General features: G+C 45.2%; 1 protein-coding gene and 1 pseudogene across 1 annotated transcript in view; both read right to left on the bottom strand.

Moving 5' to 3' along the window:
• Positions 1–5825, bottom strand: part of LOC135567263 (bone morphogenetic protein 1-like) — a gene marked incomplete at its 3' end in the record, with an annotated part of 28288 nt that extends 22463 nt beyond the window's left edge. The window contains exons 1-2 of the mRNA XM_065014685.1: positions 5587–5825; positions 1250–1380 (exon numbers count right to left, since the gene is read on the bottom strand). Of these exons, the coding sequence (XP_064870757.1) occupies positions 1250–1380; positions 5587–5737 (282 nt within the window). The remainder of the gene's footprint in view (positions 1–1249; positions 1381–5586) is intronic.
• An 11462-nt stretch (positions 5826–17287) lies between these two features.
• LOC135567262 (G protein-regulated inducer of neurite outgrowth 3-like) lies at positions 17288–20141 on the bottom strand (annotated as a pseudogene).
• Positions 20142–20397: the final 256 nt, after the last annotated feature.

Genomic DNA, 20397 nt, shown 5'->3' with positions numbered 1-20397 from the left:
CACATCCTACCATTCCAGTGTTTAATTGCTATATTGTAATTACTTTGCCACCATGGCCTATTTACATGCTGTATATATATTTTTCCTGTATTATTGATTGTATGTTTGTTTATTCCATGTGTAACTCTGCTTGTTGTATGTGTCGAACTGCTTTGCTTTATCTTGGCCAGGTCGCAGTTGCAAATGAGAACTTGTTCTCAACTAGCCTACCTGGTTAAATAAAGGTGAAATAAATAAATAAAATAAACCTTCACATCCGGCTTCTTCACCTGCGGGATCGTCTTAGACCAGCCACCCGGACAGCTGATGGAACTGTGGGTTTGCACAACCGAATCATTTCTGCAATAACTGTCAGATAGCGTCTCAGGGAAGCTCATCTGAGTGTTCGTCATCCTCACCAGGGTCTTGACCTTACTGCAGTTTGGTGTCGTACCCAACTTCAGTGGGCAAATGCTCACCTTCAATGGCCACTGGCACACTGGAGTAGTGTGCTCTAAACAGACGAATCCCGGGTTCCAACTGTACCGGGCAGATGGAAGACAACATATATAGCGTTGTGTGGATGAGCATGGTGGTGGTGGAGTTATGGTATGGGCAGGCATGAGCTTCAGACAACGAACACAATTGAATTTTATCAATGGAAATTTGAATGCACACAGATACCGTGATGAGATCCTGAGGCCCAATATCATGCCATTCATCTGCCGACATTACCTCACGTTTCAGCATGATAATGCATAGCTACATGTCGCAAAAATCTGTACACAATTCCTGGAAGCTGAAAATGTCCCAGTTCTTCCATGACCTGCATACTCACCAGACATGTCACCCATTGAGCATGTTTGGAATGCTCTGGATCAACGTGTACGACAGCATGTTCCAGTTCCCGCCAATATCCAGCAACTTCGCACAGTCATTGAAGAGGGGTGGGACAACATTCCACAGACCACAATCAACAGCCTGATCAACTCAATGTGAAGGAGATGGTGGTCACACCAGATACTGACTGGTTTTCTGATCCACACCCCAACCTTTTTTAAAGTGTGGAATCCATAGATTAGGGCCTAATGAATTTAATTGACTGAGATCCTTATATGAACTGTAACTCAGTAAAATCGTAGAAATGGTTGAATATTGCATTTGTATTTTTGTTCAGTGTATTTGTTTGAAGGAAAGAGCACAGTAAAAGGAAAAGAGGTTACTGTATAAAAATCTCAGTGTTTTGAATGTGTTGCATTGTGGTACTTACCATGCCTGGGTCCACAGTGATGTGCCAGCTGCAGCTCATGCCGTTGTCGTAGCTACTGGGGTGATTCATGCTGGTGAACTCCCCCGACGGGCCCTTGAGTGCCTGAGGACCCCCGCATCCTGAATTGACCTCTTGTCCCACACACAAACACGCACGCACGCACGCACGCACGCACACACACACACACACACACACACACACACACACACACACACACAATTGATTACATGAACATTCAGTTGATGTGTCAGCTGCAGGGGAACAGCTCTGGGTAATGTTGGCAGAATAATTCGTTTTGATTAGAACCCTTGTTATTGGGCTGTTATGTATAACATGGAAGAGTAACACAATGTCATTATGGAACATCCTGCTGGGACAGACTGTTTGATGATATAGTGGCACTACTTACGTTAATAAGAGTATTCGAATTAAAGATTGCTTCACCAGTCCCATTAAACAAAAGCAAATGGTAATTGGTAATTAAAGCATTAACATACAGCAATAACATACCCTCATACAATGATATGGCCAATGACAACATGGTCAGCAACTACCCTATACAACCAATACAGTACAAGTTTTTTAAATATAATTTGCACACATATACACTGAGTGTATAAAATATTAAGAACACCTTGCTAATATTGAGTTGTACCCCTTCTTTTTGTCCTCAGAACAGCCTCAATTCTTCGGGGCATGGACTCTACAAGGTGTCAAAATCGTTCCACAGGGATGCTGGTCCATGTTGACTGGATGTTGGCTGGATGTCCTTTGGGTGGTGGACCATTCTTGATACACACGGGAAACTGTTGAGCGTGAAAATCCCAGCAGCGTTGCAGTTCTTGACACACTCAAACCAGTGGGCCTGGCACCTACTACCATTCCCTGTTCAAAGGCACTTAAATATTTTGTCTTGCCCATTCACCATCTGAATGGCACACATACAAAATTCATGTCTCAAATGTCACAAGGCTTAAAAATGCTTCCCTTCATCTACACTGATTGAAGTGGATTTAACAAGTGACTATAATGGATCATAGCTTAATAAGGGATCATAGCTTTCACCTGGATTCACCTGGTCAGACTATGTCATGGAAAGAGCAGGTGTTCCTAATGTTTTGTACACACATATATCTATCCGTATGTTGACTAGTGGTGTATATACAGTGCATTCAGTATTCAGACCCCTCAACTTTTTCCACATTTTATTATGTTACAGCCTTATTTAAAAATGTATACACATTTTATACACACATGTATACACACAATTCCCCATAATGACAAAGCAAAAACAGTTTTTTAGATTAAAAAAACATTCACATTCACATAAGGATTCAGCACTTTGTAAAGGCACCTTTGTTGAAGCAGTTTGGAACCACCAAGACTCTTCCTAGATCTGGCCGCCCGGAGAAGGGCTTCGGTCAGGGAGGTGTCCAAGAACCCGCTGGTCACTCTGACAGAGCTACAGAGTTCCTCTGTGGAGATGGGAGAAACTTCCTGAAGGACAACCATCTCTGCAGCACTCTGCCAATCAGACTTTCATGGTGGAGTGGCCAGACGGAAGCCACTCATCAGTAAAAGGCACATGACAGCCTGCTTGGAGTTTGCCAAAAGGCACCTAAAGACTCTCAGACCATGAGAAACAAGATTCTCTGGTCTGATGAAACCAAGATGTAACTCTTTGGCCTGAATGCCAAGCGTCACGTCTGGAAGAAACTGGGCACCATCCCTACAGTGAAGCATGGTGGTGGCAGCATCATGCTGTGGGGATGTTTTTTAGCAGCAGGGACTGGGAGACTAGTTAGGATTGAGGGAAGGATGAACGGAGCAAAGTACAGAGAGATAGATCCTTGATGAAAACCTGCTCCAGAGCGCTCAGGAACTCAGACTGGGGTGAAGATTCACCTTCCAACAGGACAACGACCTGTATAACGACCTAAGTATACAGCCAAGACAACACAGGAGTAGTTTCAGGACATGTCTCTGAATGTCCTTGAGTGGCCCTGCCAGAGCCCGGACTTGAACCTGATCTAAAACCTGATCTAAAATGGAGAGACCTTAAAATAGCTGTGCAGCGACACTCCCCATCCAAGCTAACAGAGCTTGCAGAGAAGAATGGGAGAAACTCCCCAAATACAGGTATGCCAAGCTTGTAGCATCATACCCAATAAGACTCAAGGCCGTAATCGCTGCCAAAAGTGCTTCAACAAAGTACTGAAGAAGGGTCTGAATACTTATGTAAATGTGATATTTTCAGTTGTATATTTTTTACAAATTTGCAAACATTTCTAAAAACCTTTTTTTGCTTTGTCATTATGGGGTATTGTGTTTAGATTGATGATAAATGTTTTTTAATACATTTTAGAATAAGGCTGTAAGGTAACAAAATGTGGAAAAAAGTCAAGAGGTCTGAATACTTTTCCCGAATGCTCTGTACAATGTAGACAGAAGCTATACAGTTTTTGGCCTTTCAATATGACCATCACTTCAAAGTGCAGACATTATTCCTGGGCAAGGTTTATTGAATAAGGGATTTAAAGGACGAATAAAAGGAGAAAGGATATAAAAGGGAGAGAGAGAGAGAGAGAGAGAGAGAGAGAGAGAGAGAGAAATAGAGAGAAAGAGAGTGAGAGTATTTGCATTATACTAGACCAGTGTATTGTGTGAGTGCTGTCTCTGGAGTCAGCCGTGTCTCCTAAGACAGTCTCACTCATAGAAATGGATGACAGCCATTATTCTTAGGTACGATATGACTGATTTGGCTAACCGAGCCAAGGTAGCGTGGGACAGTGTTAATAACATCATATATTTTTACATGATTTAAATGCATTTTTAGGGGGTGGGGGAGGCTGTATTTTTTGGGAACCAGCACAGAAGTGTAAAAAGGCACCAAGATATATTGCAGATAGGTGGACTCTATTATATGATAAATAGATCATCATTGACACCTTGTCAGAAGCCAAAACAACATGCATGTTATATCACATTTTAACTCAGATGATTTGATTGGCTGTTTATATAGATGAAATAGAATGACTCATGGAAAAAATGCAGACGTGACAAATTGAGGACGTATTTGTCATGCTTTCTATGGTGACAGAGTGACACTATATGAAAAATACGTCCAGCAATCCATAACAGTGCTTGGAACCGCGTCACTGCATCAGTATCCAGTGGTGAGACCAATTAGACTTTCAGATATCCCTAAAGGTTCGCAGGAGGTTTGTCTATAGACGTTCCCTCAACGTTAGAGGGAACCTTTGCCTTTTGTTGTCGTTCTGTTCCTCCACAGCTGGGTCTCAGCTCGGACTGTCTGTCTGCCACACTGTGAGGCCAGTGGCAGGGGACGTCACTGTGACTCACATCACAAAGGTACCACAAAGACACAGAACCCCCTTAGAATATAACTCTCTGTCTCGCCCTGTACCCAGAATGGAGGCACATTCAATGCCAGAAGTATTCAATGCCATTATTACTGTAGCAATGAATGCTGTTGGTTTGTTATTGCGATATACAATGACTCAGATCATTCTTCTATACTTATCATTTATTGCTGATATGAAAGTGTGGCTTAATTTAATCCTAAATAATAAAACATCTGTCAGAGACAGAGATACATTAAGAGCACAATGTACAGTGATGGAAATTTAAATAAAAAATAGACAACAAAACATCACTTTTCATCTTCTTGTCAGCAAACTCACCACCAACCGACAGCCATTACCCACCCACTCCCCAGACGCTTAGCTAAGCCTGGTATTATGGTAAATGTATAATGGTCCATAAATCACACGGGTCCATAAATCACTGTTTCATAGTCCTGCTGAGAGGCATTGAACTTTCTGGTGTGAGTAGAGCTATAAACCTTCATTTGATTGAAGTGTTTCAAGTTTTGTACTCACACACCTCCTTGACAGTGATGAAGTTTAGAGGGATAGTCCAACTCCTAAGTGTTTACAGTAAATACAGTAGTACTAACCATCTGGCCTACATGAATGTGTTTAAAGTATATAGCAGTTCACCACCAGGTAGCCTAGCAGTTAAGAGAATTGGGTCAGTAACCGAAAGGTTGCTGGTTCCAACCCCTGAGCCGAAAAGATGAAAAAAAATCTGCATTTCTGCCCTTGTGTAAGACAGTTAACCTCCAACAACAACTTCTCCCCGGGCACCGATGACGTGTATATCGATTAAGGCAGCCCCCCGCTCCTCTCTGATTCAGAAGGGTTGGGTTAAATGTGGAAGACCCATTTCGGGTTTAATGCATTTAGTTGTGCAACTAACTAGGTATCCCCCTTTCCCTTCCCTCCATTTAAACATACAGGTAGTACACTACTCACCTTCATCAGTGGAGACGCTGTTCTTGTCAGTGAAGTAGATGACCACCAGTCCGATGCAGGCGCCAGTCAGAGCCACAAACAGTAGTGTCAGGCTCTTCTCCAGGGTACTCAGACCCCTGGACGTGGGCCTCTTCTGTAGGTCTTCCTCCATGCTCTCTGTTCACAGTGGTGGAGATGTGCAGGTGTGGAGCAAATGTGCTTTGCCTCTGGTGCACCAGCGTCTCACGGTCTGGTTCGACCTTTGCTAGACTGGCTGTACCTTGGACTCTCCTGAACCTGGACAAGGACACGGAGCGTGTCTGTGCCGGAGACCTTTTGACTGTTTAGGATTTTTGAACATGTTGTAAAACGTGTTTTTGTGTTCATAAGGTAAATTAGTTGATGTCATTTTGAGTCTCAAATAAAACCATTAGGATACTGTACATAGCTTCAGTAGGGGCAATGGTACATTTTTTACCTCTCACCTATAACTTAGCCTGTTGTAGGCTACTACAGAACCGTTATACCCACTGTTGTACAGTATAGCCTATAGCAGGGGTATTCAACTCTGACCCTATGAGGTACAGAGCCTGCTGCATTTCTGTTCTACCTGATCATTAATTGTACCCACCTGGTGTCTCAGGTCTAAATCAGTCCCTGATTAGAGCACAACATTGAAAAAAACACAGTGGAACTGGCTTTGAGTTCCAGAGTTGAGTTTGGGGGGACAATGGTATATGACCTGTGTTTACGCAAGGCTTGTTTATATTATTAACTTTGTCCTAACTCGACCCCGAATCTCATTTCAAAACATTTACTGTCTCAACCTCAGCTTTTATAAGAGGAGCGGGGCCCGTCACACAGTGCACTGCAATTATCGTCAAGCTTACTAATTGATTAATGTAGTACAAAGCACTTCTGGGCTATGGTTAAACTCTTTAATGTGGCTTAAGTGCCAAAGCACTTAGAATTAGCGATGGATTTGATTAAAGTAAAAGGCATGATGGGGACTAGGCTCACGGGAAGCTACTGTGTAGTCATCTATGCCCCATAGGAGTCCCACAGACGCTACCTGGCAATCAATTACAATTTGTTAAGCTAATGGATAATGTGCTAGAAACAGGCTTGTAATCCTGCCTGTTGGAATCAGGGGTCCCTTCCCAGGATGCATCTAAAATAGCACGTTATTCCCCAAATAGTGCAGTACGTTTGACTAGTGCTCTATGTGCCCTGGTCAAAAGTTGGGCACTTTGTAGGGAATTATGGGCCGTGGTCAAAAGTAGAGCACTATGTACGGAATAGGATGCAATTTCGGACACTTTGTTGCAAATTTCTAATGGCTCTCTGTACAGACAGACTGGCTCCAGCTGGCTTGCTGTAATGCTGCCAGTGTGTTTGTAGCAGGGGAGAACGACTGCCCCCTCGGATTGATGCCATGGAAGTTCGAGGCCAACCGAGGTACTAAAGGCTTTGTTAGCAGAAAAACAGGATCCCCATTATAGTGAATGGAAAAATGACAATCTTCATGGTCAATCTTTGAGTAAATAAAACAATTTAGATGACAATCATGGTACCAACAATTGCTTCTAACACACCAGATGTATGTCCTTGAACCAATTATTTTAAAATCGCACACAGAAGAAGTTATAAGGATAATTAAGTTGCTAATGGCAGCCTGCAGTACTCTGGTCGGCCTTCAGCTTCAGTTACTCAACGAGACGGAGCAGCACTTCCTGGAGTAGCTCAAACTGCGCATGTGATGTCTCCATCAGACACCATTTAAACAGACTTCACTTGGCTTCAATGCGCTATTGAGTCTTCACATAGGAATGAATGGTGTCACGTGATCAGTGGCTTTGTCCATTCATATATACAGTCATTGGTTTGTAGAGAGGAGTTTCAAAGCGCTGAGATAAGCACTTCACTATGTACAGACTGATAATAGCACAAGCCAGAGAGATATTAGAACAAGCAGAAGAGGGCCATTTTACAACCAGTCATAAACACTAACAGAGATCAGCACAGATCAGAATGATTGTCAAGAAAATTGCGAAAATGGTCTCTGTGGAGAGATTCAAGCCATATTGTTAAATATTTATACAGCACAGAACACTACAATGTATTATCAGATAATGTTTTATTATCTAGGTGAAGTGTGAGTTACACTGTAGCGGTTATCTATCTGGCTCCCAAGGTCTACTTTAGAGGGTTAGATGTTGTGAACCTGTGGTGGTTCGTGTTACCATAGAAACCCTGGGCCTAGGATATGGGAAGTAGCACACTCACATACAACAGCACTGGGTCTGAAATGGCACCCTGTCCCTTATATGATACACTACTTTTGACCAGGGCCCTACTATGACTGTAACTTGGGACTCAACCTGTGTTACAGTACTATACAGCACAGGAGTTTGGTGGCAACTTAATTGGGGAGAACGGGCACATGGTAATGACTGGAGCGGAATAGGTGGAAAGGTATCAACAACATCAAACACATGGTTTCCATGGTTTCCATGGGTTTGATGCATTTCCATTCGCTCCATTCCAGCCATTATTATGAGCCGTCCTCCCCTCAGCAGCCTCCACTGCTGTAAAGGTGTGAGTTGCTGTTTTTTACTGTGTGTCAAAGGGAGGCCATCTTGTTTGAATTTAATTACCAAGAAGGATGACGAAGGCTGAAGGATGATGAAGGCTGAAGGATGAAGGCTGAATCACTATTTCTCAACACGTGATTGTGTGAGAATCACCCCTCAGCCACGGGCAACGTCCGGCGAGACAGAACGCTCCCCCTCCTCCTCTGACCGACAGGTTTTTAATTGGACTTTTAATCAGAGTCGACTGCAGGAGAGTTGAGGAATCTTTATATCATCTGAGGGGACGATAATGATAAGGGACAGTTTGGCAACCGCAATATTCACGCTCGCCATTCGTCATTACAAATTACGCCGCTCAATAACGACCTACGTCTTCATTCACACGCTCCTAATTGCGGATTGGAGATTAAAAATAACTTTAGGGGAGATTTGCATACAATGTGGAAGCGATACCAGAGGTTTCTTCACAATAACTTTGGAGTCAGGGTTAATGAGTTTCATAGAGGAAGTGCTTAAATTTAGCTTAATCTCCATGGAGATTGAATGGTTGGAATTACCTCATCATATAAAGGCCTCTTGGATTCAGCCACAGTCTGATTAGACAGAGACACATTCACTATGGTAACCAGTCACTTTAAATACCTAATCTATCTCTAGGAGATAAGCACCTAGGCCTATACATTCCCTCCAATTCTTCCCTTAGGGAAAGACAGAAACAAGTGGTGATATACTGTACTCCCACTGGGCACACACTGGTTGAATCAACCGTGTAATTTCAATGAAATTACGTTGAACCAACGTGGAATAGACGTTGAATTGACGTCTGGGCTGAAACGGAAGCTTCTTATCTCTCCTTGGCAACACATTTAGGAGCATATCATTACTTAACAGAACTAAATTAAATGATTTAAGATATTAAACAGTCGATAATTGATTTTATATAATGTCTTGCATTTTTTGTTGGTTGTGGGTCAATTGCTAGTAGGTGGATGAGATATTTTCTCAGTTGCTTTACATTTCAACTCAAGAACCTTGGAGATCCTGAATCGGTCTCAAGGAACTGCACCTCAGTGCTAGAGGCGTCACCAGGAAGCCCAGGTACAGACCATGGTTCGATTCCAGGCTGCCTGTGCCATTCCCCTCAAAAGGCTGTGATTGGGAGTCCCATGGTGCTTGCCTAGGGCGGTGCACAACCCAAACAAGGGCACTGGCCCAGCGTCGTCCGGGTTAGGGTTTGGTCGGGGTAGGCGTCATTGTAAATAACAATTTGTTCACAAATAAAATAAATACAACTGGACACCTGCCATGGAGGATGCTTCCAAACTAAGATGTCTGGGAAGTGACATTAACAACTCTCATTGCAACTCTACCCTCCAAACTTGCTCACAACTAACTGCACACCACTCACCACAATGACATCCGTTCACAACAATACTAGTAAAATTCCTACAACTACAGGTCAGTATATCAACCCTGCTGCTGCTGATGCAGGTCTTCAATACATCAGCTGCAAAACATTTTAGTGCATCAAGAATGGATTGGATTTATATAGCAGTTTTCCCAGTCGCTCAAATCGCTTTATTAGATGTGGTGTGTCAATGTGGGGGATATTTTTCTCAACCATGAGTGTCTCTGGGAGGGAGAGGGAGAAAAAGGGAGAGAGATAGAGTGTTGCTGCAGTGTGTGTGTGTGTGTGTGTGTGTGTGTGTGTGTGTGTGTGTGTGTGTGTGTGTGTGTGTGTGGAACCTCTGTCCACTGGGGGACCAATGATTTATAGAAACATCTGTCAGCCGTTATAAAGCAGTCTCTAGTGAAGACAGCCAAGGTGACCTTAGTGTGTGTGTGTGTGTGTGTGTGTGTGTGTGTGTGTGTGTGTGTGTGTGTGTGTGTGTGTGTGTACCTGTGCTTGACTTTCAGCATGTGAAAGGTTACGTACGTGTGTTTGTGTGGAACGGCGGGGTGGTTAATAACAAGCCACTATAAAATGCTCAGGTCTACAGTGTGTAGTGTTACACAGTGATGGAGTATGCTGGAGTGGAGGAGGGAGAGGAAGATAGAAACAAGTATGTGTTCCCCTATGAACAAGAGCATATAGGGAACACAGACACACACACACAACACACACACAACACTAACACACTCACACACACACACACACACACACACACCACACACACACACACACACACACACACACACACACACACACACACACACACACACACACATATCACACACACACACACACACCTCAATCCTTCCAAACACCTTTTCTGCAAAACGCTTCCCAACAATGCAAGTAATGTTTGGCCATATAGTCCACAGGGGCCTGAGCAGCAGACGACATCGGAGGAAGTTCCTTACTGTAGCGCTGCCGGTGATTCAAGACAACAGTGAGTAAACAAAACAACTGGAGCAGTACTGGGGAGGCGCTATAAGAGCTGTTCGGGGTCAGGGAGAGAAACAAAAGGACTGAAGCAGTACTGGGAAGGCACTATAAGAGCTGTTCAGAGGTCAGGGTTAAAGAGACGCTTCAGAGGGGAGGCAGGGGTTTTAGCCGCCCTGCTGTTGCTGACTGATATGGCGCTTTTATGATAGAGAGAAAGTGAGAGAGAGATAAAAAGAGGGGGAGAAAAATAAAGAGAGAGAAAGAGGGAGAGAAAGAGAGTGAGAGATATAGTGCTTTTATATGACATCATCATAGAGGGAGAACATAAAGCTTGACATGATTCATTACATCACCCAGTGCTCCAGAATCAACCCCAGTGGTTCATCTATGGAGAATAGCTAAGCATCGCTAAGATCACACCCTTACTCATAATCACATACTTACCAATCTCTAAATACAATCAGTAAACAGCAATTAACACAGAAACTGATCCCCATGATGAGATGGAGTCTGAGTGTGTCTGATGTGCGTCTAAAGATCCGACAGGGAATTATTTGTGATTTGTATTGGTAATTGTAATGGCTTGCGCTCAAGCTGCGTCTAGGCTACACGAGTCCTCTACGGATTTTCTGTGTAGCTGAGATGAGTCTGTGTGTGTGTGTGTGTGTGTGTGTGTGTGTCTGTGTGTGGAGCTAACTGGGTCATAGCAGGAGGTTTAACACAGTTTAACTATGTTTCTGAGGTGGACATTTTATCTGGAGGGCTAGAGGGAGTCTTGATATAGACTCTAACTAACACGCAGTCGAAGCACCACGCCGAAACCTGATGTTCAGTGAAGCTCAAACAATGGTTATGTAGTGGTGACTGTAGAGGAATTTCCATAGAGAGGGGAAAAATGCCCCGTGAGAATGTAACAGAATCGTATGAGACGACACAACAGTGACATTCAGAGAAATTCCCTCACCAAGAATGTAGACTCCACTAATCTTTTCCAACGCTAGAGCATAATTTGATTTCTTAAAGCGCACTGACACATTAATGTTAGATGATGATAGACTGGCCAACTGTTGATGAACATGGGCTCTCAGTTTAATTAAGTTTCTGGGCCCCGCACAATTTATTTTCATCTAAATCAATGATCATCTGCAAGTCAAATAGCCTATATCTATTTTTAAGGCAGGGATTTCATTTTCCAAACCCTATGATTTATAACTCTAAAATAAAACTCAGTTTCAATTCCACTCCCTATATTTCTTATCCTGCCAGAGAGGAGAACAGCAGCACTCATTGTACAACATTATAAAACAACCTTTCCATTTCAAACAGGTGCATTCAAAACAGCCCCACCCCCAACCGTCTAGGGGGGTTCTACCTGGAACCAAAAGACTGCGGTCATGACCAGATTGGATTCTGGGTAGTGATATTAGTCAGGACATACAGTGCAGAGTGTGATTTTAATATTGAATAATACAGGCTGCAAGTTACTATGGCAGAGTGAGAGGTATTTTTTCTCACTTTTTTGAGATCCCCTACCTCCCATGTCTGTTTCTCTCTGTCTCAGTCTCTCTCATCTCTCTATCTTACAGTCTTTTCATCACAATGAATCTCCTCTTGTGTTTAACATCCACCGCCTATGGCCACTTTCAAATGGGAACCAGTCGCAGGGACACGGGGGGCGAAGGGGACATTAAATATTAAAACACCAGCTAATTAAGGCCTGGTTGAGGGAGTCAGCATTAAGGCTGGTGAGCCGACTGCTGCTGGTCGTGATCTATGGACAGAGAGACGGAGAGAGATGGGGGAACATTGAAGGAAGATGGGAGGGAGAGGATCAGGGGATGCTTGTAGCTCTACACATGTAGAAAAAGTGTCAGTACAAATCCAATACATCTCTCAAAGGTAGCGGCACAAAAGAATAGGTTGGTGATGCACTTCACTGTGGCAGCCCCTTTAATCAGCAACTGAGATGACTGTCTGGTTGTGAGTGTGTGGGGGGTGTGATTCTCGTCTTAACACCTTGAATACCAGGGGATGGACTTTTGTGTGTGTGTGTGTGTGTGTTCTTTGACAGGGAACAGAATAGCCCAGGACACCTAACCTAACAGCCCACTGTGACGAGTGCAGTGATGAGTGGTGACAGACACATACACCCAGACACACAGGAAGTGACAGCACAGTCCTGTGAAATCAGTGTATCACACTGAGACAGAGGGTGTATTCAAACAGACAGTTAGTTGTAATTCCCAAACAAAGTAGATTGGCTGTGAATATTCCCATTCCACAGTAGGATGTGATGGTAAGCCTATATCAACACGTTGAGACTACGTTTTCAATGTTTTATCATTTAATAACTTCATTACTCTTAATAACAATGTGGAGGAAACAAGGTTTATGTAATATTTTTAAGCTGATATTTTCTCCTAAGGAAAAAAAAGTATGTTTCAGGTGATTCTAAGAGAGACTAGATAAATTGAAAGTTTTAATTAACTTTATGTAAGCAGACACAGAGTTTAATTTGCTCTGCTTAACCCATACATTTCACATCACTGGATTTGGAATGTAGACCTACCTACCTCTTACAATGACTGGCTTTGGAATGTAGACCTACCTACCTCTCAATGACTGGCTTTGGAATGTAGACCTACCTACCTCTTACAATGACTGGCTTTGGAATGTAGACCTACCTACGTCTTACAATGACTGGCTTTGGAATGTAGACCAACCTCGCCTTACAATGACTGGCTTTGGAATGTAGACCTACCTACCTCTTACAATGACTGGCTTTGGAATGTAAGACCTACCTACCTTTACAATGACTATCTTTGGAATGTAGACCTACCTCTCACAATGGGCCTACCTACCTCTTACAATGACTGGCTTGGAACAGACCCCATGACTGGTTTGAATGACCTACCTACCTCTTACAATGACTGGTTTGGAATGTAGACCTACCTACCTCTTACAATGACTGGTTTGAAATGTAGACCTACCTACTCTTACAATGACTGGCTTTGGAATGTAGACCTACCTACCTCTTACAATGACTGGCTTTGGAATGTAGACCTACCTACCTCTTACAATGACTGGCTTTGAATGTAGACCTACCTACGTCTTACAATGACTGGCTTTGGAATGTAGACCTACCTACGTCTTACAATGACTGGCTTTGGAATGTAGACCTACCTACCTCTTACAATGACTGGCTTTGGAATGTAGACCTACCTACCTCTTACAATGACTGGTGTGGAATGTAGACCTACCTACCTCTTACAATGACTGGCTTTTGGAATGTAGACCTACCTACCTCTTACAATGACTGGCTTTGGAATGTACCTGCCTCTTACAATGATTGGCTTTGGAATGTAGACCTACCTACCTCACAATGACTGGCTTTGGAATGTAGACCTACCTACCACAATGACTGGCTTTGGGATGTAGACCTACCTACTGGCTTCGGAATGTAGACCTACCTACCTCTTACAATGACTGGTTTGGAATGTAGACCTACCTACTTCTTACAATGACTGGCTTTGGAATGTAGACCTACTACCTCTCACAATGACTGGCTTTGGAATGTAGACCAACCTACTCTTACAATGACTGGCTTTGGAATGTAGACCTACCTCTTACAATGACTGGCTTTGGAATGTAGACCTACCTACCTCTCACAATGACTGGCTTTGGAATGTAGACCTACCTACCTCTTTACAATGACTGGCCTTGGAATGTAGACCTACCTACCTCTTACAATGACTGGCTTTGGAATGTAGACTCTACCTACCTCTTACAATGACTGGCTTTGGAATGTAGACCTACCTACGTCTTACAATGACTGGCTTTGGAATGTAGACCTACCTACCTCTTACAATGACTTTGGAGTATAAAAACATTTTGAACATCTGTCTTATGTACTATGTACTTCTGTACTCTTGGAGGACCTGAGCCCTAGGACCATGCCTCAGGACTACCTGGCCTGATGACTCCTTGCTGTCCCCAGTACACCTGGCCGTGCTGCTGCTCCAGTTTCAACTGTCCTGCCTGCGGATATGGAACCCTGACCTGTTCACCGGACGTGCTACCTGTCCCCAGACCTGCTGTTTTCAACTCTCTAGAGACAGCAGAAGTGGTAGAGATACTCTTAATGATCGGCAATGAAAAGTCAACTGACATATACTCCTGAGGTGCTGACCTGTTGCACCTCGACAACCACTGTGATTATTATTATTTGACCCTGCTGGTTATCTATGAACATTTGAACATCTTGGCCATGTTCTGTTATAATCTCCACCCGGTACAGCCAGAAGAGGACTGGCCACCCCTCATAGCCTGGTTCCTCTCTAGGTTTCTTCCTAGGTTCTGGCCTTTCTAGGGAGTTTTTCCTCGCCACATTGCTTCTACACCTGCATTGCTTGCTGTTTGGGGTTTTAGGCTGGGTTTCTGTACAGCACTTTGAGATATCAGCTGATGTAAGAAGGGCTTTATAAATACATTTGATTTGATTTGATTGGATACTAATGGATTTACACATAAAAATGTGCATTTTGAAAAAAAATCTTACTACTAATTTGTGTTCTCTAATAGAAGCCCACAGTAATTCACAGATTTAGTCATATTTACTTTAACTGTGCCTAATCCAATCAAAGATGTAAAACCCAGAATAAACTAACCCAGCAAGTGAACGATTTTAAATTTAAATGATTTTGAAAATAAACTGTTGTTAAGTCTTTGAAGAGACTATATTTCTCCTTCTCCGCAAATATTCAACCATCTAATTTCAAAAGTGGTTCTTTTGTCCTAGCTTTGATAAGTATTTTAATTTTTATTTAATCTAATTTTAATGAGAGATTATAGCGAGAGGAAAAGGGCTTGAATAGTGTGGAGTACTGTATACACACACTTTGGGTCAATTTCACCACTGTCTCAAGGACACTTTCTTTTGGGGAAAGGGCTGTATAAGCCCATCGACAACTAATCCACAAGGAGTACACACCTCCACTTCTCTACTACTGACTGCTGAAACATCCTGAACAACGTCCCCTGTGGTTTCAAACAGCCTTCTACAGCAGTTTTCAGATGCACTTACTGAAACAACTAAGCATATACAACATCAGTATATTTATGTTTTGAATCAGAGCAAGTCAAAAGCTGGACATTTCATGTAGTATACGAACAGAGTCTAACCAATAGTTTAAAAAAAAGAAGAGTATTATGATTCCATAAAGGACATGACATGCTGGGTGTTTCATGAGGATGGTTCACAGACCAATTGGAAGAGGAATTTAAAATAGAGACCTCAGAGCTCCTCGGATTAGTAATGTCTTACTACTAGACATTACTCACGCTCTCAATCGTTTCCGGTCCCCATAGATCAGCTATCAGCTGCAATATTGCTTCAAACAGACCCTTTTCCCATCCTCAAGCAATATCTGATAACACATTGTAACTGAGGAACTCACACCTGTGGGATGCATGCTGCTACGCTCTCTTGAAACACCTGTCAATGATCCAGACAAAACTGCTCGGTTGTAGATCAGTTTTCGACCTTGAGTTTTTTAAATCAAAACGGAGAGAACAGAGACTAAATATAGAGCACCTAAATGCACACAGGCCCAGTGTTATATTGTATATAAGACATACGGAAATGAGCACAGCAGAGGTTTTATTCTTCTTCTTTATCAAGACAAAATAAGTAGTTACCCATTCAAAATAAAATCTGCAACAAAAAAACTAATCATAATATATTCGTCTTATAAATAGAGGTTGTTCAATAGACCCGGAACGTAATCGTACTGTATATATACCAAAATGCACCCACTGCACTGAGAAGTAGTGATATTTAGGTGCACATCTGTAAAAGGTATGATACTGACAGTAATATGTATGTACGCCCAAAGATCAGAGGCATGTACTGTATACACCAGGACTTCATAGGTAAAATGAGTTATGACTGCCATAAGTACTAACACACATGCTTTTACCTAAGATAATATTCTTGCCATTTTCATTAAATACTGTTAGAATCTCTCATCTAAAAATAAGTTGTCCATAACAAGAACCTATTTTAGCTTTTTGTTTTGCCCTCTTCTGTTGATAATCATCAACCCTATCTAAAACATTGCATACCACAACATCTGACCAGTAGGGTTAGGGAGAGATCCCAATATCCACACATGGCTTGGCAATGGAGGAACCATAACAAGGGGTGAACCAGCCTGCTTTATAGGGGACTCAGCTGATGGTGTGGGCTGCATGCAGCCAGCTGCTTCTCCTTCCTCACTCCAGCACGGCGGTAGGGGGGGAGGGGTGGGCTGTATACAGCCCTGCTTCTCCTTCTCCTCCAGCACGGCGGTAGGGGGAGGGTGTGGGCTGCATACAGCCCGCTGCTTCTCCTTCTCACTCCCCCAGCACGAGGCGGTAGAGGGGAAGGGGCCCGCTGTGGGCTCACTGCAGCACGGCGGGTAGGGGAGGTGTGGGCTGCATACAGCCCCCTGCTTCTCCTTCTCACCCAGCACGGCGGTAGGGGGAGGGTGTAGGCTGCATACAGCCCGCTGCTTCTCCTTCTCACTCCAGCACGGCGGTAGGGGGAGGTGTGGGCTGCATACAGCCCGCTGTTTCTCCTTCTCTCACTCCAGCACGGCGGTAGGGGGTGGGGCTGCATACAGCCCGCTGCTTCTCCTTCTCACTCCAGCACGGCGGTAGGGGAGGGTGTGGGCTGCATACAGCCCGCTGCTTCTCCTTCTCACTCCAGCACGGCGGTAGGGGGAGGGTGTGGGCTGCATACAGCCCGCTGCTTCTCCTTCTCACTCCAGCACGGCGGTAGGGGCGGAGTGTGGGCTGCATACAGCCCGCTGCTTCTCCTTCTCACTCCAGCACGGCGGTAGGGGGGAGAGGTGCGCGCAGCACTTGGGCCGTCTGACATTTTTCAGCATGGACCTGAAAACGTTCTGCTGCCTCCTCTTGTTTTCCTGCTGTTGGCGTCGTCCACGGCAACGGTGGCGGGCGGAGTCGGGCACCACCGGGCGGCACTGAGATGGACTTCCTGAGTGATGACTGGGTCACGACCTTCTTCTCTTGTTCTTTGATCTTACACTGGAGGTGGCTCTGAATGGCAAAGCCAAGGGACTCGGGTCAACGGATGCTCCAATTCTCCCAGGTCATCCCCTGCTCGCCCCACAGCACACACGCTCTTCTCTCCTTTCTGTTCCCCTCCTGCGTCTTCGCCCTCCTTTTCCTTCCTCTCCGGCTCCAGCTGCTCCTGCTTCTTCTTGCCCAACAAAGCCTTAACGCCCCAACCCCTTAACAATGCTCTGCTTCAGCTAAGCCACTGCCATCTTGGGTTTAGCGTCCTCTGCTTTTGGAGGTTGTCGTTGAGGCCTGGCTGTTCTTGGTAACGGAAGGAGTTGACTGCGAAGGAGGAGGAGCAGCCTTATTGTCGGAGGATTTGGTCTTGTTTGCGGCAGTTGGCGACAAGGGGGATGGAGCTTTAGCAGAGGGGAGGCTTGGCAGGCTGCGTTGGCACGGTCTGCGCTTCATTAGACACCTTTGGTTTCTCTGCTGCATTGGGTTTGGATTGGGAGTCTGCCACTGCCTCTCGCTCCATGCTGGTGATGATTTGCTTTAGCTACCGGCTCGTTTCGGCCGCCGCTCGTCTGATGTTGATCTGGTAGACGGCTGCAGAGGCGGGAGTGCTCCTCTCTGCTGGATGTTGCATGTGCGCCTTTTGCCCCGACTGCCAGATCTTTAGGCTTGGCCCCAGCCTGGCGACCTCTGCATGGAGGGCCGCCACCGCCTCCTCTGCATGGAGCACCACCCGGCACTCTGACTGGGAGCATAACCGCCTCCAGGGTCAATCGCTCTGACCCGGACCTGAGACCTGCGGGTGTAGTTAGGTGGCGGGGGCAGGATGGACTGCTGCCCATGTGAATCTGGTGGAGGGGCACCTGGTAGACCTGAACAGGCTCTCAGCTGCTGCTTCCTCCCTCAGGGCAGCACCTCTGTCCGTGGACCTGTAGGGCGGGGGCAGAGGAAACAGGCTGGGGCTGGTGGAGACCGCCCGGCTGCACACGTCAGCCCACTGCCTGGACCTCCACGTCTTGGCCCTGCTTGCTATGGGTGGGGGTGGCGATGGGGGTGCGGGTCATGGTGGAGGCCTCCCCGGTAGTTTGCAGTGGGCTTTCTGTTGCATCTCCTCCGAGACCCGAGGCAGTCTGGACGGCCGTCTGTCACCTGTGCTGCATGGTGGGCAGGCTGCTGGTTCTGGCCCTGTTGGGCCTCAGGCTGTTGGTTCTGGCCCTGTTGGGCTTCAGGCTGTTGGTTCTGGCTCTGTTGGGCCCTCCGGCTGTTGGTTCTGTTGGGCCTCGTTGGGTGACGAGGAGAATCCTTCTGTGATGAAGACTCCTGACGATGCCGCCTGCAGGTGTTTATCTAAGCAGATCTCTGTCTTTGCTACTGGAGTAGGTTTTAAATCCATCTTCTCGGGAGGTGCCGGACTTGAGGCCTTATTCCTAAGCCCTACGTTCTCCTTGCTGTCTGATGATGGAGCGTGATGGTGACGGCAGCATTGACAGGAGCTACTACAGTCTCCTTAATCTGTTCCGGCTGCGATGTAGCTGCCGTTTTATTATATTCCATTTGGGAAGGAGGGTTCTGAGAGTTTGTCTTTGGGCCTATTTTCTTTAGAGGCCTGTAGAGGACGTTCTGGTGGAGTACGGTTGGTGGCAGGGCTAGGTAAAGGTGAGAGACTCTGTGTTGTAGTACTATTATCAGCCTCTTTTGATTTGTAAGTGAGGTGGAGCAACCTTGTTTGAAGTCACTGCAGCTCCTCTGCCTTACCTTGTTTGGGAGTCGTCGAGACGTCAGCACTTCAGAGGCCGAGGTATGCTTTGGATCACAGGTCTGAGGGGATGTTGATTTGGTGTGGTTGCGTTTTTGTTGTCCCCTTCTAGTGACCCTCTTAGCTACTGCAGAAACTGTGACTGTAGCACTCTGTACTGCTGTGGGCTCTGGCGATGGGCTTGGCTGCACACCTCTCCCCCCCCCTGCTCCACCAGGCTCTTTCTCTCTGCAGTCATTTGTATGCACGTCAACCTTTGATGATGTAATGGCGGACGACAGGCTGGCCTTACAGATATGCTTCTCCCCTTCTCCTCGGCGGCTGTGGGGTTAACGCTGTCAAATTGGCGTTGCCGTCCCTAAGGGCCCTCTGCCGTCGCCTCGGTTACACTCACACCTCCGGCATGTCAATACCATCTGCTGCTCTATTCCAATCACATGCTCTCGATGGCGATTTCCCTCCGTCGCCATTGGTCGAAAGCTGTGTTGGTGTTGGACCCCACACTCCGCCGCCAACCGGTTGTCCATGGCCAGTTGATTGGATCCTGGAGGTTGTGTTGGGGGTTGTCAGACACAGGTTAACCTGTGTGTGTTCTGTAAGGACAGGGGTAGTAGTAGTGGTGGGGGCAGGGCAGCCCTGGGTGAGGTTCAGGTTAGGTTCTTTAGCCCAGTTGACGTTAGACTCTGGTTTCCAGAGCTTCCACTCCAGCCAGATGAGGGACCATTTGACTGTCACTGTCCTTGTTGGGTTGGTTCCCCATCCTGTATTGAGACAGTCCTCTGAGCCACTTCTATTGTAGGGATCCAAAGTCGAACCAGGTGTCCACAATCCTGTCCCTGTCTATTTGTGTAATTCCTATAAAGTAGGAAAAAATAGAATAGTTTTAGATTCAGAGAAGAAGTATAACAACACATTAGATCCTTCCATGTAGATATGATACTATACTATACTATACGCCTTATATAGTATAATATCTATATAATATAGTGGAGAATGATGATCTTGGTCATGTCTTT

Source organism: Oncorhynchus nerka, unplaced genomic scaffold (assembly GCF_034236695.1).
Source record: "Oncorhynchus nerka isolate Pitt River unplaced genomic scaffold, Oner_Uvic_2.0 unplaced_scaffold_2266, whole genome shotgun sequence".
Taxonomy (NCBI): Eukaryota; Metazoa; Chordata; class Actinopteri; order Salmoniformes; family Salmonidae; genus Oncorhynchus; species Oncorhynchus nerka.
The sequence above is the reverse complement of the archived record's forward strand: the minus strand, read 5'-3'. Positions and strand labels throughout refer to the sequence as shown.